Raw genomic sequence first — 20,555 nt, forward strand, 5'->3', positions numbered from 1 at the left:
GAATTCCATCGATATTTCATTATTTTATTGGCACTTTTTTCAAAGTTTCAGCTACAATATTACCTTTACCAGGGACTGACAAAACCTTATCTTTGTAACATGCTTCCAGCGAATCGTTAGTATGTAAATCTGGAGCAACTGTCTCGAAAATTTTCTTCTTAGGATTCATTACCGCATCAGGGTTACGGTTATAACCCTCACATTCGACAAGATCGCCTGGTGAACAACCTTGAGGCGGTATCAGGACCTCTACCCCCTTTTCACAGCTAGCGCACATTACCATAGCTTCAGAAACAATTCCACGCATCTACAATGCATTGAAAATAATTTGAATCATCAAAGAACGAATTTGATCAGATTACCTTCACAGGCTTCAAGTTGCATAACAAGACAACGTAACGATCTTTCAGTTTGTCCATGGGGACGTGGTTGACTAAACCAGAACAGACAGTTCTTGGCTTTTCTTCACCACAACTTATTTTGAGAAGATAGAGGGTGTCTGCCTCGGGATGTTTCTCGACGTGATCAATGTGACCAATACGTAAATCCAATCTTCCTACATCTATAGGAAGTTCAGCAACGGGTTCTTTGGTTTCCTTCACTTTTTTAGGTTTAGCTTCTTTAGGCTTTTTGTTAGCGTTCGTTTTTTCTTCAGAAACCTTCTGCAGATCTTGTTTCTCCTCCGCCAGTTTCTGTACTGGAGCACCGGATGATTGAGTACACATTTTTCGGGATGGTACTTTAATTTGCTTGATACCGTTCTGCGTTTCCAATAGAATGAGTTTTTGTTTTGCTTGTTCCACAGCTAGCACAAGCTTAGCATTTTCCTCTCTCAATTGTTGAGCCAAGAGCATATTATATTTTTCGTTCATCACTTTGAGCTGATGAAGTCATTACTTGAGATATTTTCTTATAGAAATCGAATCCATACTTACATCAACCTTCAATTCATCCATCGTATTCTTTATAAGAACAGCATTTTTCTCGATTTTTTGTAGCGACATTATATTATTGGCTATTTTTCGTAAATAGTGGCGAAAAATTATCATCAAAGAGGTTAATCCTTTCCCAAATAAACGAAACCACAGAAAACACCGAAATTACAGATTGTACCAAGAAGGTTAATCACAGAACACAGTCTGTGACATGAAAATCACAATAGAGGCCAGAGACAGAGTCGTTCGCTTCACAGAACAGACCCATATAGAAGGGAAACTCCCCTACTAAGAAGTGGGGTCAAGTTTCAGCGCCCCCATGCGGTGGTTCGAGGAAATAAAAGCGCCCTCTGGCGGCCGGAATTCGAAACAAATGAGCGGGAAAATTTGAAATGCTTCCTATTTAAAATCATTTGATTTGATTTTTGAAGTTCGGGATTGAAACAACGTACTGGAATGAGTTAATATAGCATGTCAAGATGCTATATTACCATTCCAGTACGAGTTGTTTCAAATCCAATGTTCTCAGAAGCTTGATGACTTGAATAAAAAAAAACACATATGTAGGCAATGATATAACTATATTTCTTCATAAATAAATCATATATTCATTACAGTGTATGGCCTTATATGTAAAGAATAAAATAAAAATAATTCTAATGTCCATATAATATACATCAAAGTTTATGGGTTTATAAGTAAAAAATAAAATAGAAATAATTCTAATGTCCATATAATATACATCAAAGTGTATGGGTTTATGAGTACAAAATAAAATAGAAATAATTCTAATGTCCATATATACATCAAAGTGTATGGACTTGATAGGAAAAAAATAAAATAGAAATGATTCTAATGTCGATATATACATCAAAGTGTATGGGCATATATGTAAAATATAAAATAGAAATAATTATAATGTCCTATGGGAATTATTCGTTATAGGACTGAAGGAAAACACTGTTTTTTTTTAACTTAGTCGACGTTTCATCAGTACTTTGCTGATTTTTTCAATTCAATTCAATTTGGGAGAACCCTTCATCATAAAGCACTAATATTCATGTAACCAATAATTCCCATATATATGTAAAAAATAAATTCACACTTTCACTCAAAATAGGATTTTCGTATTTGTTCAGTACTTTTAGTAGTCAACAAGGGATTACAAACTTTTTCCATCCAAAGTTTGATAATTTCCGGTTGTTTATTATCTGCTTCAGGAAACCGATGACGTCTACTAGTCTTATCACCACAGTTCGGCACACAAAATTTATTGCTTTTAATATTTCTATTTTCCGACATCTTATTCAATTATCAGAAAAAACACTTAGGAATCACGATGCACTTCACACTGCAGACAAAGACGAAAAGAATGAGGTTATGGAAATGTTTACAAACGTAAAATCAGCGATGGAAGCGACCCCATGCGGTGGTTCAACAAACTAAATAAGGGGTCCAGTTTTTGTAGCTGAGTTTCCCCTCTATCTTGACTTACTTTATGGTTCGCTTTTACCATCCGTAGGGCGACGGATTTTTTAGTCACGTGACGAAAAATTGTATGAAAGAGTCGCTTCACCTGAGCAATCGAACGATCCGAGGTCAAAAACGAACGTCTTTATATTGTTCTGTGCTCCACACACAGAATATTCAATAACACAGAAAACGTTTTTGTTTTACTACTTATCTATGGTCACCAAAACCACAGACTACCATTGATCCGAATTTCGTTCTGAGCAATTCACCCGCACTTATCGATGGCCTATGAGAAAAAAAAGGGTGAAATGATTTTAGGAGGAGACGATAACCCCCTGGACCGAGCATAATCGAGAATTTTTTTGAAGGAGATTCTGATGCGCTCCTGTTATAGAACAGGAACCTATTGGAATTCTCTGAATAAGAGCAAATATGACACACATTTTTATCTTATCAGAGCTATAATTAATTATATCATAACAAGTTAGCGCACTATCGCTGACGAGTTTCAAAATGGCTAACGCTTGTATACTGTTATTATGCGTGATAGTCGGATCCGTTGTTTTCGTTCTGAAAAGAATTTGGGACCATTTGACGAGAGTCCCCTCGGTTCCAAAATTGCAGAATACATGGTGGGGCCCTGATGAACCCACGGAAGGGGATTCAGAAATCAGACCATTCAGAATAAGCATTTCTGAAAATGTAGGTAGCAAATTCGATCATAACTATTTAACGTATCAACTCAGTTTGACCTAGTAATTTTTGTAATTTCCTCTATTCAGTTTTTGAAAATCATCATAACATTAAAAAGGAGCCACATTAATAATTTCTATGCCACTCTGTAGGTACTCAGTGATCTTCGACATAGATTAAAAAATTCAAGGCCTCTAAAGCCACCTCTCGAGGGCACGAAACACGAGTATGGAATAAATCCGAAATTGACCAAAGAAATTGTAGATTATTGGGCAGAAAAGTATGATTGGAGGAAAAGGGAACTTTACCTGAACCAGATGCCTCAGTTTAAAACGAAAATTCAAGGCTTGGATATCCATTTCATACACGTAATACCGAAGGTACCTGAGGGTCATAGAATATTTCCACTCTTGCTTTTGCATGGATGGCCTGGGTCATTCAGGGAATTCTACGAGATTATACCACTACTCACCAGCCCAAAAGAGGGTAGAGATTTCGTTTTCGAAGTCATTGTTCCATCTTTACCAGGTAGATTCAGAATTTTCATTCTATAAATTTGTATAACGAACATTAAAAATATTCGCGGGCTTTCGTAAATATGAATACTTTTTTCAAGGATATGGATTTTCGGATCCAGCCGTTCGTTCTGGAATGGGAGCACCCCAGATGGCCGTCGTGTTAAAAAATTTGATGTTGAAACTGGATAGGAAAAAATTCTTCATTCAAGCTGGAGATTGGGGATCAGTTATCATGTCGAATATGGCCATAATGTTCCCAGAACACGTCATTGCCGTTCATAATAATTTCTGTTTGGACTTTTCTGTGAAAGCTACGCTTAAGAGGGTACTTTATGGTTTCTGGCCTTCTCTGGTCGTTGACGAGAAATACAAACGCTTGGTATACCCAACGACAACATTTTTCTCTAATCTCATCGGAGCAACCGGTTATTATCATATTCAAGCAACAAAGCCTGAAACTATAGGTGAGACAACTTTTCGCATTCCAGCGTTCCTTTTCTATCAAAACTACAGAACATCAAATGTCAATTCAAAGTGTTCTGTGGTCAAACCACTCATCGAGATCATAGACTTATAAATATGTATTAGAAGTCTATGATCGAAATAAAAATACGCATAGAATTAAAAATTTCATTGCTAATCATAACTTGTGTCTGTGCACAACCACAAAATATTGTATCGATTTGGTTTCAAATTATTTAAAGAAGAGTGGGTTCGTCATGATTTATCGTTTATTTTCCAACACAAATCCTTCAGCTAGAATTGAAATTGTAATACATAGTGAATAAGTCGAGCTCAATAAGGAATAATCAGAAAATAAAATGTTTTCTTATTGGATGGTTCGGGAAAGACCAGCCAAGAGTAAGATTACAACAATTATCCAGAAACATGTGCAGCAACAGGAGCAGCAATAACGTTTTTCAACAGGTCCAGTATTCACATTCACAGTGGTACCTAAAAATACACGAAGAATAAGCAATATCTGAGAATTTTCGCGAAATTAAAAGAAAAAAATGGTTTACAGCCAGCTACTCTCGATTCAATCTAGGAAACCACAGAACTAGACCGATTTCGGGATTATTGTAACAACATCAGTTGACTTAGATATCAATTTCTTATGAGTATTGAGATAGTTATCAGCGCCGACTCTTAATTGTCATAGAGGAAATTGTAATTACCTGGTTGCATAACGGGTGGTTGCATGGGGGTGATTATGATGGGGCTTGGCATCTGCGGCATGTTACCATACGGGTTAAAATTTTGCATCTGTGAGTTTTGAGGCACAACAGGTTCGTTCATTAATTGTTGGTATGGAGGACCACTGAAGCCTGAAAATGGATCATTCTATGTTCTCAGACTATATTTTATTAGTGTTCTGTGTATTTTCGACGCATAGAGTATTTAACATAAGTGCATAGAAATGGGTAGTAACATAGTAGTAGAATATAAAATACCTATACTCAGAGTATGGAGGGTAGAGAGACCCTCTACCCTCCATAACTCAGAGCATGGACATAGACTCAAAGGGTTGTAATTATTATAACCACAGAACACTAATATGTTACAACTCTATGAGCATTGAACATGGCTCTGTGCACGGACCAAAGATTTTTTTCTGTTTTTTCATGTTCTTCATTCATTAAAATGGGGAAATAATTGTAATCTAATGTTCATTTCTGTCGTTTATTCTTCTTCGATTCGGAGAACTCTTAGATTCTAATCTGTATAAATTGTGGTTATTATCTATTAGTAGTCATGCATTTTTATCATCAACATGATGTAATTGATCGAACCATTGATAGTAATTAGCAAAGAATAATACGTGAGAGATGAATAAGTAATTGATCTTCACTTCCGGTCTGAACGGAAAATAAATTCAGATAAAAATGATCAAACTAACCTTGCAATAATTTTTCGCATATTTGCACGTGTGGAATATTAAGATTAATGCATTGGGCTGTTTCTAGGCCAATCTACCTGTAGCATTCTATATTGCATTATATTCAGGATGTAATATGCTGAACTCAAATCAAGGAAAAAAAGGTTAAAATTCTTCGCCACGTGAGAGAAGTATACAATCTCAATACGAAACTTGAAATTCCACATGAAAAGTGTTTGTGCTGAATACAAGCGGTAAACAGTGTCGAACAAATCAAAATTCTAGCCATCGCAAATTGAACTAAGAAAATTGTGATTTCAAAAATGAAAACTCACCCATATTGTCTGAATATGCTGGCGGTTTATCCGAATTCATATTTACAAACAGTTTTTACTGAACCGTAAAACGATAATGCAATCAAACACAAGCCTACGCAGAGTAACTAAACTGATAACTGATACTGAATAACTGAAATCTTGAATCTTGGGCTTTCAACACTGTGTAGAAGTGCTTGTTATTATTTTGAGCGGGGAACTACCTACAAGCCCAAGAGACCTTGAAAGTAGGATCAATTTACGTTCTATGAAATGCAGCGTCAGATGCAACCTCTCTTTCTTTGCAGCGTTGTCGGCACAGCACATTGAACCAAAGAGGTTCCTCTTTGATTGAACTCACTCAGAATCTCAGATCAATATATTGATCTGAGGACAAAATTCTGACCGGTGCTATTCACAAATCGATCCAATTTTTAGTATCTTCATATGATGTGAAACGCTGCTCACATAGACATATTCTCGACTTCTTTGAGGTCGTGATCGAATCCTTAATCTGGCAACCATCCCAACGTGAAAACTGCAGAGCGGATAATAATCATATATGTTGCATTTTTGAACGGACAACAAGGGGAGATTTGTTTATATTTATTTATAGCCTTTTAGGTGAACAAAGATTAACTCTTTGTTGACTGGACTGATCAGCCCATTTTCAGCACCTATCATAAAATTCTATGCGTGCATGTTGTGTGGTTCGATCATAGACTAATAATAAATTTTATCATTTTTATGGATTCGACCCTTATGACCATAGAGAAACATGTTGTACTCGAGGATATGACACCATATCGCATTTATCAAATACTTCCTTCTGTGTTTAACTCCGATTCATTTGTGATGTTGCGTTTCCATATTTCTGAACCAACATTCATTTTAAAGTGTTTTTATTCATTTAAACATTCCGACAAGGTTGTTTAATGCTCACACTGCAATTTCAGGGGCAGCCCTAAGCGATTCGCCAATGGGGTTGGCTGCTTACATTCTCGAGAAATTCATTGATGAAAATGGCGACCTCACGAAGAAGTTTACAATGGAAAGTCTTTTGGATAACGTAATGATATATTGGGTTACCAACTCCATGACTACTGCAATCAGATTATACGCTCAAACTTATCATAAAAACGTTTCTTCGTTACATATTGATAGGTGAGCTAAAAGTATTTCAGTTTGAAAAAAGCACTACGGTGTAGTTGAGATTTATTTCTTCTTGAAAATGTTATTTCATTTTAGGATCCCTATTCCCGTGCCTACTGGTTATGCGAGATTTGTTAATGATGCTGTTTATTCTCCTGAGGCTCTGCTAAAGGACAAATATCCTAATTTGATCCACGTATCTGACCTAAATGGAGGTCATTTTGCAGCTATGGAGTGCCCCCAGACACTGGCATCAGATTTGTTTGATTTCACCGAAAAGGTGTTGAGTCTGAATGAAAATGTATTATCTAGTTAAAGTTGTGCTTTGTTGAAATAAATGAATGTTGAAGTGGACATATGATATATTTATGATTTCTTGGAATGTTACCATTCGACAATTCACTGGATGTTATGAAACCAGACTTTCTTGGATCATAGACAAAATCAGATACGACTGATTCTCGATTGCTTCTTTCTACAAATAAATATATTTGACAACGACTCTTGAATCAGCGAATCAAAATTTGTGGAAGCCTTCCTTGATTTCCAATAATAGGGGGATCATCGTTTTTTCTATGGTCACTACTCTAGGGTTTTCTGTGGATGGGTGCATAGATATCTATTGGTCACAGAACAGAAATAAAAGTTAGTGTTCTGTGGTAGCTGATCAGTGGTTCTGTTTGAATTTTGGAGGGATTTTTATTAGGTTATTTGAATCGATCAGTAGAAACGCTGAAAGAATTGTTTGTATTAGAGTTTTATTAACAAATTATAAAATATGTCCACTACAGAACCTACAAATGCCTTGAATTTAGGTAAGGAAAAAGAAATGAAAATATCTTAATGACATCCAGCTTTACTTTATTCGAAATTGATAATTTATCGACTGATCTGGACTGATCATCACTGATTTCGCCTTTTAACTTTATTTCAGATTTGTCACAGCAACTGAGCTTCATAAGGTTTTTCAATAGTTTAACTGAGGTAAGCTTCGTTGGGGTTCTGCATGTACAACAAGGAATTCATTCTTGAAACTTTATTTGAATAAATTATAAATACAGTCATGAAATATAATACAGAACACAAATATTGTGATTCAATGTAATAAATTATTTTTTGATTGCAACTTAAATCATATATCTTATTACTAAATGAGCTATTCAATAACTGCCACTTCCAAAATGTCTGGATGTTTTGGTTCCGAAGGAGTAATTATTTTCATTTCTTGGTAAACTATCTTCGATAACTGATCTTTGTTCATTTTGACTCACACCTTGGCTACTTGAGCCCACTAATTTACTGCTGACGTAATGTGTCCTTTGTATTGTTTGTTTTGAATCACCAGCAATCTGACTGCTTATTTGAATCTGGGGTACATTAAGGGTATGGATACCATGTTCAAATTGACTATTGGGGAACCCACGTGTTAAAGAATTCAGTTGATCTGTTGGCAACTCATGATTTTTCTCAATTACTTCACCGTTAGGCTTCGTTATCTGAATTTTTTCAGACGCACTAACAGGCTTTCCATTCACATAGTGAACAACTCGTCTGGTGGTTTTACCAGAGAATTCAGATTCTCTTCGGAGTCCCCCATTCAAGAGATCCGTTTCAAAAAGTGATGAGGGGTTTTGTTCAAACGTCCTGCCCTGAGTGAATAACTGGGTTTTTCCTGAAAATGTAGGACTTGTTAAGTGATATGTTGGTCTCAAGTTTTCTCCGAAATAATTGGACGATTGAGAAATGGGAGCACTACCAAAGGGGCTATATATGCTTTTAGAAGGTAGGGAGGTAGCTCCTAGAGGGATAACTTCACCATTTGGCTTAATTAGTTGAGAGCTTTCCTGCGTTTCCACAGGTTTACCATTAATGAAGACAGTCTTCTTTATTGTACGCTTTCCATAAATACCTAGAGAATCAACTTTTTCCTTCAACAAATCCATCAAAGCATCTTGCTGCTTCAGCGCATTTTCATAGGAGTCTACTCTAACTTGAGAACCCAAAGAAGGGAAGGTGTTACCGGTAAAATGTCCAGAATGACCATTAGTGAAGGCTCTTTGCTCGGATTCTTGTCTGTAAGAGCCTGGAAGATCATAATTTCCAAATGTTTGGGAAGGGTAATGCTTACTTTGACCCACAGCGTTCAATTCAATGCTTGAATGTTGAGAATGGTGCCTGAAACTTCTTTCAGGTTGGTTCACAAGATCATTCTCAGAGTGCCTCTTTTCAGGGGTAAGAGATAACTCAGATTCTAAGGTGGGGTGATATTGATGGTTTGGTTTTCGTTTTCTTCCTCCGACGAACTCTAATGGAGTAAAATCGGTCTCTTGCTGTTGTCCACTGGCAAAGTTCCCCTTTTGAGGTTTCTGTACATCACCAAGCTCCAACTGTTGGCTTAGCCCATCATCCACTTCTTGGTTCACAATGGTTTGTTGTGGTTTGATGTTTGTCTGGCTCAAACCGTTCAATTCCAACTTTTGCTCAGGTTCTTCTAATCTTTGATCAGTTAGGAGATCTTCTTGCTGTTGTTCTGGACCATGTGTAGGATTCCTAACTGTTGCTTCTAATTTTTGGGCTGGAAGGTCCCCAGTTGAATCTTCTATTTGTTGTTGCACTTGATTCAAGTTTGGTTTCTGAGAGTTTGTTAGAATGAGTTGTTGCGTAAAGTCAGTTTCTGGAGTTTGTTGCTGTGGTTTCCCCAACTCTTCCAATTGTTGGGTCAAGTCATCTGCTTGTCTTTGCACTTGGTCGGTATTTTTTGGGATAGATTGAAGGAAAAGTGGGGAATCAACCTGCCTTTGTTCTTGCCTTCCTGGTTTTGGTGCTGGACCTCCGATAAGTTCCAAACTTTGATCTAAGTCCTCCTGGTTCTGCAGTTGCTGATCTGAGTTGGTTTTTCCATTGATGGAACCTTCTATTTCTAGTTGTTGAGTGAGGTCGTTATCGAGTTGCTGCGATGGTTGTGTATGTTTAGGCTTTTCCTCTAATTCCAATTGTTGTAGATCATCGTCATTTTCTATTTGTTTCTGGACTGGTTTCAATTCCAACTGAGCTACAGCAGGCGATGGTTTGCTGTAAAGTGGTTTCGTTAACTCCAGCTGTTGGGATAAATCAGTGAGTTGCTGATCTGGGGACTGCAAATCGATATCAGATTGTTGCTGGGCATAGCCCCCATAATTTGGTTTTCCAGAGCCTATAGTCTCGAGCTGTTGCATCAGTTGGTCAGATCCTTCCAATTTTTCATCTGAATTTGTTCGTTTTTTAGGAACACTGCCCAGTTCAAGTTCCTGCGTAGGTATTTCTTGCAGCTGCTGTCCTAGAACCATCTTAGGTTCAGGCAAATCATCCGGTTCTAACTTTTGGGTCAGTTCCAGCTGATTTTGATCATCACCGGTTTGTTGTTCTTGGAAGTTGTGCTTACGTTTGGGTTTGTGCAAATTTATCAATTGATTTTGTTCTTCAAGCTGTTGTCCTAGATCCATTTTAGGTTCAGGCAAATCATCCAGTTCTAACTTTTGGGTTAGTTCCAGCTGATTTTGATCATCACCAGTTTGTTGTTCTTGGAAGTTGGGCTTACGTTTGGGTTTGTGCAAATTTATCATTTGATTTTGTTCTTCCAGCTGTTGTCCTAGAACCATTTTAGGTCCAGGCAAATCATCCGGTTCTAACTTTTGAGTTAGTTCCAGCTGATTTTGATCATCACCAGTTTGTTGTTCTTGGAAGTTGTGCTTACGTTTGGGTTTGTGTAAATTTATCATTTGATTTTGATCTTCCAACTGTTGTCCTAGTGATTGTTGCTCCAAATGCAATTGTCCTACTAGCTCTTGATTGTGTTGCCTTGGTTTGATTGTAGCTTGGTCTTCTTGTCCTAGACTCAATTGTCCCTCGATCTCTTGCTCCCCTAGGCTTTGTTTGCGATAGGTGTTTTGATCTTCTAGATGTTGTCCCAGCATCTGTTGATCCTGACCTTGAAGCTCTTGGTCATCATGTTTAGGTCCATGCAAATTTCCCATCAAATTCTGGTCTTCCAACTCTTGTCCTAAAGTTTGCTGGTCGATGTTTAACTGGCCCTCAAGTTCTTGATCATTATTCTTCGGCTTATGTAAATTTCCGATCAAGTTCTGATCTTCTAATTGTTGTCCTAAGATTTCTTGGTCGGAGTTCGATTGTCTTTCAAGCTTCCGACCGAAGTGTTCAGGTTTTTGGACGTGTCCTATCGTATTTTGGCCTTCTAGACGTTGACCGAATGACGGTGAATTCAAACTTAACTGTCCCTCCAGCTCTTGTTCGTATTGGCGAAGTTTGTGGTGGCTACGACTGCCAGGCGCTGAAATTTCCAACTGTTGAGTCGATTCGTTCTGATCTTCCAACTTTCCAGAGAATCTGTATATCTTCTGAGTGGTTCGGTGTCCGACCTCCAATTGTTGGCTCAAATCGTCGTTGATTTTCGGTAGAGGTTGGGTTTCTTCCAACTGTTGCGTTAATTCGTTTTGTTTGTCGTAGTTTATTGTGTACTTGTAGGGTTTTTGTTCTAGTTGTTGATCATCTCTTTTTGGTGCGGTTTGATGGTTTGTTATTCCTAGATCTTCGACTATATCAGGATCTAGTTCTTGGTGGCGTTTCAAATGGTTGTTGTAAGAAGGTGAGTTCATTCCATGGGAGTAACTCAATTCTTCTGGATGATAAAGGTATCTTGGTGAAGACGAAAGGTCTGCATTGCTTCCTGTTGGGGTAGAATAGAACCTCCTCACGCTTTTGACACCATGTCTTTTGTTTACGGTACTGTAGGAGTTTTGGTAGAGGTCTCTCCTCCTCCTTTTACTGCAGCCATGCAGGCAAGTAGTGGGGTAACTGCCATAAGCCTGACGCATGCCGTAGTTGGCGTTGGCAGAGGAGGAACTGGACGCGCTGTAGGACGCGCTCGCGCTGTAGTGGTGCTGGTTCTGCAAACCTTGACGAAGCTGCTGCATCAGCTGGTTTTGAAGTTGGTTCTTCATCGATTCAAAGTCAGCGTTACCGCCGCTTCCAGATGAGTAACCGTAGCTACTGCTCGAACTGGAAGAAGCCCTGAAGTTGCTGAGTTGTTCCGTGAGATTCCTCTGTAATTCCCTGGACAACTCGTCCAAAGACGTCTGGTAGGCTTGAGGGTTGTAGGAGGCGGACGCGGAGTAAGAGGAGGATTGGCTGTATCTGTGTTTGTTCAACGCGTTCTGGAGCTGTTGAGACATTTGCCTCTGCAGATCGGAGTAATCGTACATCTGATTGCCGGAAGTGTAATAAACTGGTCTGTAAGTGACGGAGTAGGTGTTCGATGAACTCTCTCTATACTGCGACAGGTAGCGTTGATACTGTTCCCTGTAAGCGTCCACCGTTTGTTTCAGTTTACGCAGCAAATTGTCCTCTACCTGCTTCTTCAGGCTCTCGTAGTCTCCCAAATTGTAGTTGGATTGAGTGCTGAGATCCCCATTGGTGGAAACGCTGTAATAGTAATCGTTCTTCAGTACCTGATGTCCGTAATTCCTCCTGATCTGGTCGTCCAGATTGTAGGTTAGGTTCCTGAGGATATCGCTCTTGATCCTGTTCACTTCGTTTTCGAAATCTGTCATCGTGTAGTATGACGTTCTGTCCGCTTGCAAGTACGTAGAGTAGAGGTTCTGTAGGGCTGTGTCCAGGTAGGAATTGACTTCAGATTGCGTTCTCGAGGCTATCTGCGTCAAGGATTCTGGGTTCGGCACTGGCGTGTATCTGATGTTGGTCGGGGTTTCAACGGTTAGTTTTCCTGGGTAGCTGATGGTTTCTCTGCTCGGGATCATGGTGTATCTGATGGTGTTCGGTGTTGTTATCACCGGTCTGTCGTAGTAAGGTCTCAGAGTTGTCGCAGGGTACACCACAACGGGTCTGTAAGTGTTGCTCGACGTGTAAGTGTTCGACGTTTGACTGTTGTAAGTGGTGCGGACGCTCTGGTGTAATTTACTGATGAGATCGTCTTCTAAACGACGCGTTAAAGCTGCTAGTTCTTGATTCGAGTAGTCGGGGGCCGTAGATGGTCTTCCTTCGACTATGGAGTACGTGTTGGTGCCGTATTGGGTCCTCAGACTGTCCTGCAGTTGTCTCGTGAGGTTCCTCTTCAGTTCTTCCTCGAGAAGCCTTATATCAGCGTTCATTTGGTTGCTGGACGTGCTGTAACCGGACGATTGATGTTGACTGTAGATGGCCTGCTGCAGCTGCCTGGTCATGTCGTCTTGGAGCCGTTGCATCAGGGCGTTTAGGTTGGCGTTGCTCACGTAGGAACCTGCTAAGATTAAAAGAGGGTATGAAGCGTTCTCCGGACTGTATGGCCACGTTTTCAAATTACCTGATGAGGATTGAGAGCTCCCATGCTGCATGTAACCGTAACTGCTTCCACCCTGGGTATACCCATAATTACTGCCAGTTCCTACGTATCTACCAGCCTGCAGGGTTCCCAAGCCTTGATTCGAGCCATATCCCCTCGTGTTGTACACGTTGGCAAGGTCCAGTACCCTGTCTGAGGAGGCGTAACCGTCTACCGCGCCTGCGCTCTGTAACCCGCCCACCCCAGCGTACAACCTGTCGGAACCTGCCATGTAATTGGCTCCGTTGGACAAACCTGCTGAAAAACTCGGACGTTAATGAACCTCCAAATGGTGTGCTTCACTGGTAGGTACTTACCGGCCGTTTGATAACCGCCAGATGCGCCCAATAGTTTCGGATTTGTATATTCCGTGTGTTGGCTTTGGGAGTTGACCTTCGGTTTGACCCTGCCCTCGAGGTCGCCATCTTTCGAGTAGAAGCCTTGGTCGTCTTTTTTGTGTTGCAGTTCGTTGTTTTTGTAAGAGGACGAGGAACTTTTGTAGCTGTACTCTTGGTGGAAGTAGCCGTTTGGTTTGGCCGTGCCAAGGGCCAATACTGAACAGAAGAAGATGAGCTTCTTCATCGTTTGCTGAAAGACGAAAATTCGAAGATGAGAACTCTTCTTTTTTTGGGGGTTGTTTACTCAATGGCAGTTCTAATATGCTACCTTATACAACTGTATGAACACTTGGTAGGTAATATACCAGCCCAAAATTGGATGTGGAAAGTACTTTGTACAAAACTGACTCAAGGAGCAACTTGATAATGAAGTTGAGGGAAGAAACTGTATATTATCAATATAACCAACAAAATTATTATGAAAAGTGACTTAACTTCAGGATTCTCATGATAAGGGTTTAAGTGAATTGCTCTAAGAAGAAATGAACGAGAAGAAAACTGGTTTTCTCGGCACTGACATTTATTTGGGATACATTTTCTAGACAGTCGGTTCCGAAATTCGAAAAAAAAAAGTTCCCTAACCCAGATGCAATATTTTCGAATCCTTTGTTCACTGGTATATCGATTTGGATATTATGGTTCAAGTAAAAATAGCTGAAGTCGTTGGGGATTGTTTATGTGACCTCTGATTTATGAACTAATTTAATCGTCAGTTTTGTGATAAGCTTGTGTGCTCTTGGAAATTGACTGAATGGAGTGCATGGAACATTGAACATGCATCGAACGCATTACAGCTTACTATTCATCAATCATTACGCCTGTTCTGAAAGGTGCAATCATAAAATAAATAATGATCATTTATGGAAACATACACTAATTTAAAAACACGAAAAACGAGATAATGAAAATTATTGCTCAGTTTTCCATGTTGGAAAACAATTACTTCAGCTTTGGTGTTTTTTATGCAATATCCTAACTGTTATTATGACATTTTGATTGTTATTAAGAAAAATATTTGTATGTGGAAAATGAATAATGCAGCAAATAATGACAAGGAAGTGAAAGTATAAAATATGTACTCACCCCTATTCTAAAAAAATAGCTGAAGAAATCTTTCAGCAATCACAGAGAGAAAAAACCAACAGCTGATACTTTCTCGTTTGAGTACAGATTTTAATGTTATAGATTTATATACTGAAGTTATCTTAGTCTTGACCCTAAGATTTATCAATATTCCCTCCATTAATTACGTTTGTTCCAGTTTGATTTAATGCGAAATCGGCTTTTCAGAATGCCAATGACATCTTCCTAGAAGTCCTTGTTATTACCAACCATAGCGAAAAAAATGTAGGATCAACATGACATCTCTTTCAGATCCACATGAAGATTCTCTAACCACTTATTATACTCGTATTGCAACGAAAAGTTAACCAGAGTATCTTTAGTTTATTATTTATTCATTTATTTATTTATTTAGTGAACTATGAGAGTGTAACAATTCTTCCTTACAAGTTCTTCGACTTTGAATGTTATGTTGGTGTTGTCTAGTGCTTTTAATTCTCTTTTTTATTTATTTTTGTTGTGGTATTTTCGACGGTGATATTTTTTATGATACCTACTGATTTTAACTACGTCTATTTTTTATTGTACACTGATTTATTCGAAAAAATTGAGTTGCTTTGTCTGAAATTGTTAGAAAGAGGCACCCAAACAGTATTAGAGTTCTCCTTATTTCATTTACGACATCGAAGGATATGGATTACCAGTGAAAACACTTCTGAGAAACGAAAGCGGTAATCTCTAAGGAGTTATCGAAATATTTGTAAATATATTCCTGATAATTGGACGTCAACTGAGTTCGTTCCCTGAACTTGACATAATATTATATGGAGCAAGAAATTCTTCAGAATGTAGCTCATGGTTATTGAGCTTCGCGTCCGTATTTATCTTTCTCCAGAAGAATCCAGAATAATTTGGCTTTATAAATGTTTTAAATTTCGAAAGATGACACCTTAGAAACATCTATGTTCTAAGGCAGACACTTATTACTATGATCATAATACACGACCAAATTCATGCATTTCGATGACTACAGAATAATGACTATTGACAGTTATCTGCCAAGGCCAGCCATTAAAAAAATATCGAATCAAGTGCCCCTTGACGAAGAGTTGAGAACCGTGGATCTTTCTGTTGCAGAAATCATCGACCACGATAAGATTCTTCAACAGGACCGATTTTTACACAGTCCACGGCTCAGACGCTCTGGTTATATCTCAAATCAATGGCAGCACCGTCAAATACATGGGGGAAGAACCCAAACTGCAATACGTCACCCTCAGCAGGTCCCAATTCGAACTGGTACTGAGAGAGCTCCTCCTGGTTCGGCAGTACAGGGTCGAGGTCTTCCTCAAACAAACCCAGGGGAAGAACAATGACTGGCAAGTGGAGTATAAGGGGTCGCCAGGAAATCTATCCCAATTCGAGGAAATCCTTTTCGAGAACGCTGACATAGTTTATTCGAATTGCGTTATGGGAATCAAAATCGTAAAAAACAGAGTAATTTTTTTTTATTCTATGGTTGAATTTTGTGTAATGTATACTCTTTCAAGGTTCTAGCCATAGCGTGTGTAAACGTGGCCGAATCTAAGTTTAACGTTTGTGAGATGGTTGATAACGATTGCTACACCGAGCTAGAAGCTTTTATCGCTCAGATAAGTCCCAAGGAGTGCATCATACCGGAAACGGAAAGCAACGATTACACATCTTTGAAGAATTTGCTGGAGAGAAATGGAGTTTTGGTCGCTAGAATCAAAAAATCAGATTTTAACGCTTCTGAAGTTCTGGAAGATCTCAATAGGTACAGAACTGTTATTCTTCTGAAACATCATTATTATTACAAGCTCATTTGTGAACTGTCAGCCGTCAGCAAGTGTCAATCACTGGGAGGTAGACTAAACAACATGCACTCGCGCGCGAAATTTGAATTTCGTTTAGTTTTCTTGATTTCCCCAGGCAACATTTTCGAATTTTTTTCACTTTAAAACACTCTACAGAGTAGTAGGAAGGTTTTAAAGAAAAAATGAATAAAATCGGTTCAGTCGTTTCCACGTGGTGCGGTGACAAGGTAAAACGGCTCCATTTTTATTTATAAGGATAAAGAAATACAACTTGAATTCAGAACAAATAAATCAGCATTCATATATTGATACAATTATTTCCTCAATTGGTTGATTAAGTCAAGAACGTGAACATAGACTCCTCAATTCTTGAATGGAGTATAATTTCTTTGAAATCTTATCATTTCAACCTGAAAAACCCTACATAGCAGCTTTCATTTTTGGTATGTCTACTCTCTCTCTTCAAACTGAAGTGTACTCAATGAATTCCAAATGGGACTTTTCGCAGACTTCTCCATTTCCAAAAGGGCCAGACGAGGAACGCTCTGACTTACTCCGAAACCCAATTGAACGAAGCTCTGGGATCCTTGCAAGCCCTAGTGAAATTCCTGAATTTATCCGGAGACGAGAGGAATTTCAATCAGTACAAATTCGAAACGCTCGATCTATCGCGATTCGTGAGACTCGACAACGCTGCACTACAAGCGCTGAACGTGTTCCCACTAGCCGGTACCAACACTGTAGAGGATACCGTCCTGGTCCCCAACTCTTCGAAATCCTCCAGCTTGATGGGCGTTTTGAACCATTGTTCCACTAATCAAGGTAAAAAAATGACATAACCTGCGTCTGTGACACTTGACGTTTGAGGTTATGCGATTTTATCACACTGTTTAATTTTTTCAGGGAAAAGGCTGCTTTCCCAATGGATTAAGCAGCCTTTGAGGGATCAAAACTTGATAAACGACAGGTTGAACGTAGTGGACTGTTTCATAACAGATATGGAAACCAGAGTGTCGCTAACTAAAGATTGTCTTCCTCGGCTACCAGATATGTTGTTGCTGGTGAAGAAACTTTCTTCCAAAAAAGCCAATTTGCAGGATTGCTACAGAATTTATCAGACCGTATCTGGAGTTCCCTATCTGTTGAAAAAATTGAGGGAAACTGGAAATAAACACGTGAAGTCCATGTTGGTAGATCCCATTTCCGAGATAATATACAGTCTGCAGAAGTATCTAGAGATGATCGAACAGGTTCTAGATTTGGACCTGGTAGATCGTGGGGAATTTTTGGTCAAGCACACCTTCGACGAGCAGCTTAAAGGTAAAATCCACAATTTTCAGTGTTTAACACCCTAAAAATTTCTTGTTAAGATCTGTACAAGGAGAAGCAGAAGTACGAGGAAAAAATGCAGAAACTGCTGAGAAGGGCCACTGACGACTTGGGATTGGAAGATGGAAAGGTCAAACTAGAATGCACAGATCAACATGGTTACTTCTTCAGGGTAACATTGAAGGAGGAACATGTTTTACGTGGCAATAAACAATACAGCATCATTGACGCTGTCAAAGGGGGGGTACGGTTCACGAATGACAAATTATCCGAAATAAACGAAGATTATCGAGGTTTGAAGGAAAATTACGAACAGCAGCAAAAAGCGGTGGTCGAACAGATACTCGATATAGCAGGTGAATTTTTTCTTTAAATTTTCGAATCTTTTATTGTTTATTTTGGTCTTTCAGCTGGTTACGCCGAAACTATGCGTAATTTGAACGTCTACATTGCAACGGTGGACGTGTTGACGTCCTTCTCTCTGGCGTCAGTTTCCGCTAAAATACCTTACGTTAGACCGAAACTGCACGGTTCTGATAAGGGCATTTTCAAGTTGAAAAAAGTCCGTCATCCTTGTCTAGAACAGCAGGATCACATATCTTTCATCCCGAATGACGCGGAGTTCGACAAAGAAAACGATACTTTGCATATAATCACTGGTCCAAACATGTGCGGTGAGTTGGGGGAATCACTTGTTACTCAGAAAGTCTACATTGAAACCGTTGTTTTAGGTAAAAGTACTTTTATACGTAGTGTAGGAGTATGTGTCCTGATGGCCCACATAGGTTGCCATGTGCCATGCGAGAGCGCAGAAATTAGCGTAGTCGACAGTATTCTTGCCAGAGTTGGAGCTGACGATTGTCAACTCAAAGGGCTGTCCACGTTCATGTTGGAAATGATCGAAACATCAACTATTGTGAAAGTACGGTCTGAAAATAGATTAAACTTTCCTTGTAGTTGATAAGAACGCCAGTCTAACGTCAAATTAATTTTTTAGACAGCCACTTCCAATTCTTTGGTAATCATAGACGAGCTAGGAAGAGGAACATCCACTTACGATGGTTGTGGAATTGCTTCTGCCATTGTCGAGTATGTAAACTATCCAGTTCACTCTGAGAAACAATTTTTCTGTCGACCACGAAATCATCCATTTATGACTCATATTAAGGCTCGATTTCGTATTAATGCACGAAAATAATTCCACAGAGTTGACAGTTGATCCTCGATACGAGGTCTATGTTCTCGCCAGAGAACTTGATACTATAGTTAGTTCGATGCATAGACATAGAGACATGGACTGTGCCTTCCCTTTATATCTATGCATGAAATACGGTCAAAAAAAGTGACAGAGAGAAAAACACGTCGGGAATGCAGTTGTCTTTTTCTAGAATTTTGATTGGTCTACACTCACCTCCTTGTGAACAAAAAAGGGAAAGGTATGTCCCGACGAGCTTTTCTCTCTTTCTAATAAATAGCCAATTTCATGCTGGCATTGCTCAGTCCATGTCTCTATGTCTATGGTTCGATGGTCTTGCCCCAAAACCGTAGACGAACGAATTTATTGCGCTGTCAGATTCATTTCTATGCCCTAAATTCGAAAATATTCGAAAGATTTACTAGTTACTTAAATAACTATTGATTATCACCGATAACTTTTCATGTTGTCCCTGTAGATATCTTGCCAGCGAGGTAAAATGTTTCTCTCTTTTCGCCACTCATTTCCACGAAATCATCAGTTTGGCCGACAAGTTCCCTAACGTCACGAATTGGCATGTCACAGCCGTAACGACCAATAATACCATAACCCCCTTGTATCAAGTGAGAGAGGGGCCATGCGATAAGAGTTATGGAATTCACTGCGCTCGCATGGTTGGTTTTCCCGAGGATGTCTTGCAGGTTCGAAACTACGCTTTGTGGATTATGATTCGGGTGATAATTTATTGTATTTTTGTTCCAGTGGGCCCAGGAATACCAGAAAGAACTTGAACATTACGAAGGGACCAGGTTGATTGAAGATTTTGAGGATTCGTTGAAAAGAGAATTGATCGAGGTGAGAAATAATCCTTTGAAATCTATTCGTTGATTGTTTTCAATATGCCTTGTTTTTCTAGACTGGTGATGAGATAATTAAAAAAACGATACAAGACATAGCATCTCTACCTACAGATAATTTGTCGGACGAAGAGTTAGCTCAACAATTACAAAATATCAAAGGAGAAATTATGAGTAAAAACAACATGTTTTTGAAGGGTTTATTATGTGAATAATTTAACTTATGTATTTTTTAAGTTGGTATTGTTATTCGTTATGTTTTTTGTAAATAAACGTAAGATTCAGTGTTATTCTTTTATTCAAAGCTCAGAATGAAATATTGATACACAGATTGCACGAGAAAAATATTCAAAAGCACTTGGAATGTGAATTTGACGTTCATTTTCCATTTCCGTTGAAGCAGTAGGACGAAAAGCGACTAGTTTTTTATCAGATGCTCTTTTTAACCAAAAAGTCGGAATTAAACAAACATGTATGGAATTTTAATGAGGTCGCTGAAAAATACAGCCATTCTGGGTAATTCCAACAATTATTGTTCG

The 20,555-nt window shown here is 38.9% G+C and overlaps 5 protein-coding genes across 9 annotated transcripts; 2 read left to right on the plus strand and 3 right to left on the minus strand.

The window, feature by feature from the left end:
- Window positions 1-8: 8 nt before the first annotated feature.
- On the minus strand, window positions 9-1,101 carry LOC123315059 (aminoacyl tRNA synthase complex-interacting multifunctional protein 1). Its single transcript, XM_044900613.1, has 3 exons — window positions 936-1,101; window positions 363-881; window positions 9-307 (listed from the first exon to the last, which is right to left on the minus strand). The coding sequence occupies exons 1-3, from the start codon at window positions 1,047-1,049 to the stop codon at window positions 20-22; spliced, it is 921 nt and encodes a 306-aa protein (XP_044756548.1). The 5' UTR covers window positions 1,050-1,101; the 3' UTR covers window positions 9-19.
- A 1,780-nt stretch (window positions 1,102-2,881) lies between these two features.
- Window positions 2,882-7,318, plus strand: LOC123316073 (juvenile hormone epoxide hydrolase 1-like). The gene is made up of 5 exons (XM_044902009.1): window positions 2,882-3,110; window positions 3,254-3,629; window positions 3,718-4,083; window positions 6,769-6,976; window positions 7,061-7,318. Exons 1-5 carry the CDS (start codon window positions 2,922-2,924, stop codon window positions 7,278-7,280), a joined length of 1,359 nt encoding a protein of 452 aa, XP_044757944.1. The 5' UTR covers window positions 2,882-2,921; the 3' UTR covers window positions 7,281-7,318.
- On the minus strand, window positions 4,333-6,145 carry LOC123316079. Its single transcript, XM_044902015.1, has 3 exons — window positions 5,834-6,145; window positions 4,798-4,947; window positions 4,333-4,573 (listed from the first exon to the last, which is right to left on the minus strand). Exons 1-3 carry the CDS (start codon window positions 5,871-5,873, stop codon window positions 4,449-4,451), a joined length of 315 nt encoding a protein of 104 aa, XP_044757950.1. The 5' UTR covers window positions 5,874-6,145; the 3' UTR covers window positions 4,333-4,448.
- Window positions 7,319-7,619: 301 nt separating the features above from the next.
- On the plus strand, window positions 7,620-20,301 carry LOC123316071 (DNA mismatch repair protein Msh2). Its single transcript, XM_044902004.1, has 13 exons — window positions 7,620-7,779; window positions 7,899-7,948; window positions 15,935-16,294; window positions 16,348-16,595; window positions 17,144-17,457; window positions 17,539-17,955; window positions 18,006-18,320; window positions 18,375-18,638; window positions 18,696-18,886; window positions 18,962-19,053; window positions 19,638-19,860; window positions 19,922-20,014; window positions 20,076-20,301. The coding sequence occupies exons 1-13, from the start codon at window positions 7,743-7,745 to the stop codon at window positions 20,229-20,231; spliced, it is 2,760 nt and encodes a 919-aa protein (XP_044757939.1). The 5' UTR covers window positions 7,620-7,742; the 3' UTR covers window positions 20,232-20,301.
- On the minus strand, window positions 7,986-14,976 carry LOC123316070. Of its 5 annotated transcripts, XM_044902002.1 has the most exons (5): window positions 14,819-14,976; window positions 13,655-13,925; window positions 13,320-13,595; window positions 10,728-13,259; window positions 7,986-10,571 (listed from the first exon to the last, which is right to left on the minus strand). In XM_044902002.1, exons 2-5 carry the CDS (start codon window positions 13,917-13,919, stop codon window positions 8,125-8,127), a joined length of 5,520 nt encoding a protein of 1,839 aa, XP_044757937.1. In that variant the 5' UTR covers window positions 13,920-13,925; window positions 14,819-14,976; the 3' UTR covers window positions 7,986-8,124. The 5 variants fall into 5 exon arrangements, with proteins under 5 accessions (XP_044757937.1, XP_044757934.1, XP_044757936.1 ...); XM_044901999.1 differs by having other exon boundaries at window positions 7,986-13,259; window positions 13,320-13,592; XM_044902001.1 differs by having other exon boundaries at window positions 7,986-13,264; window positions 13,334-13,595.
- Window positions 20,302-20,555: the final 254 nt, after the last annotated feature.

This window comes from Coccinella septempunctata, chromosome 6 (genome assembly GCF_907165205.1).
Source record: "Coccinella septempunctata chromosome 6, icCocSept1.1, whole genome shotgun sequence".
NCBI classification, from domain to species: domain Eukaryota; kingdom Metazoa; phylum Arthropoda; class Insecta; order Coleoptera; family Coccinellidae; genus Coccinella; species Coccinella septempunctata.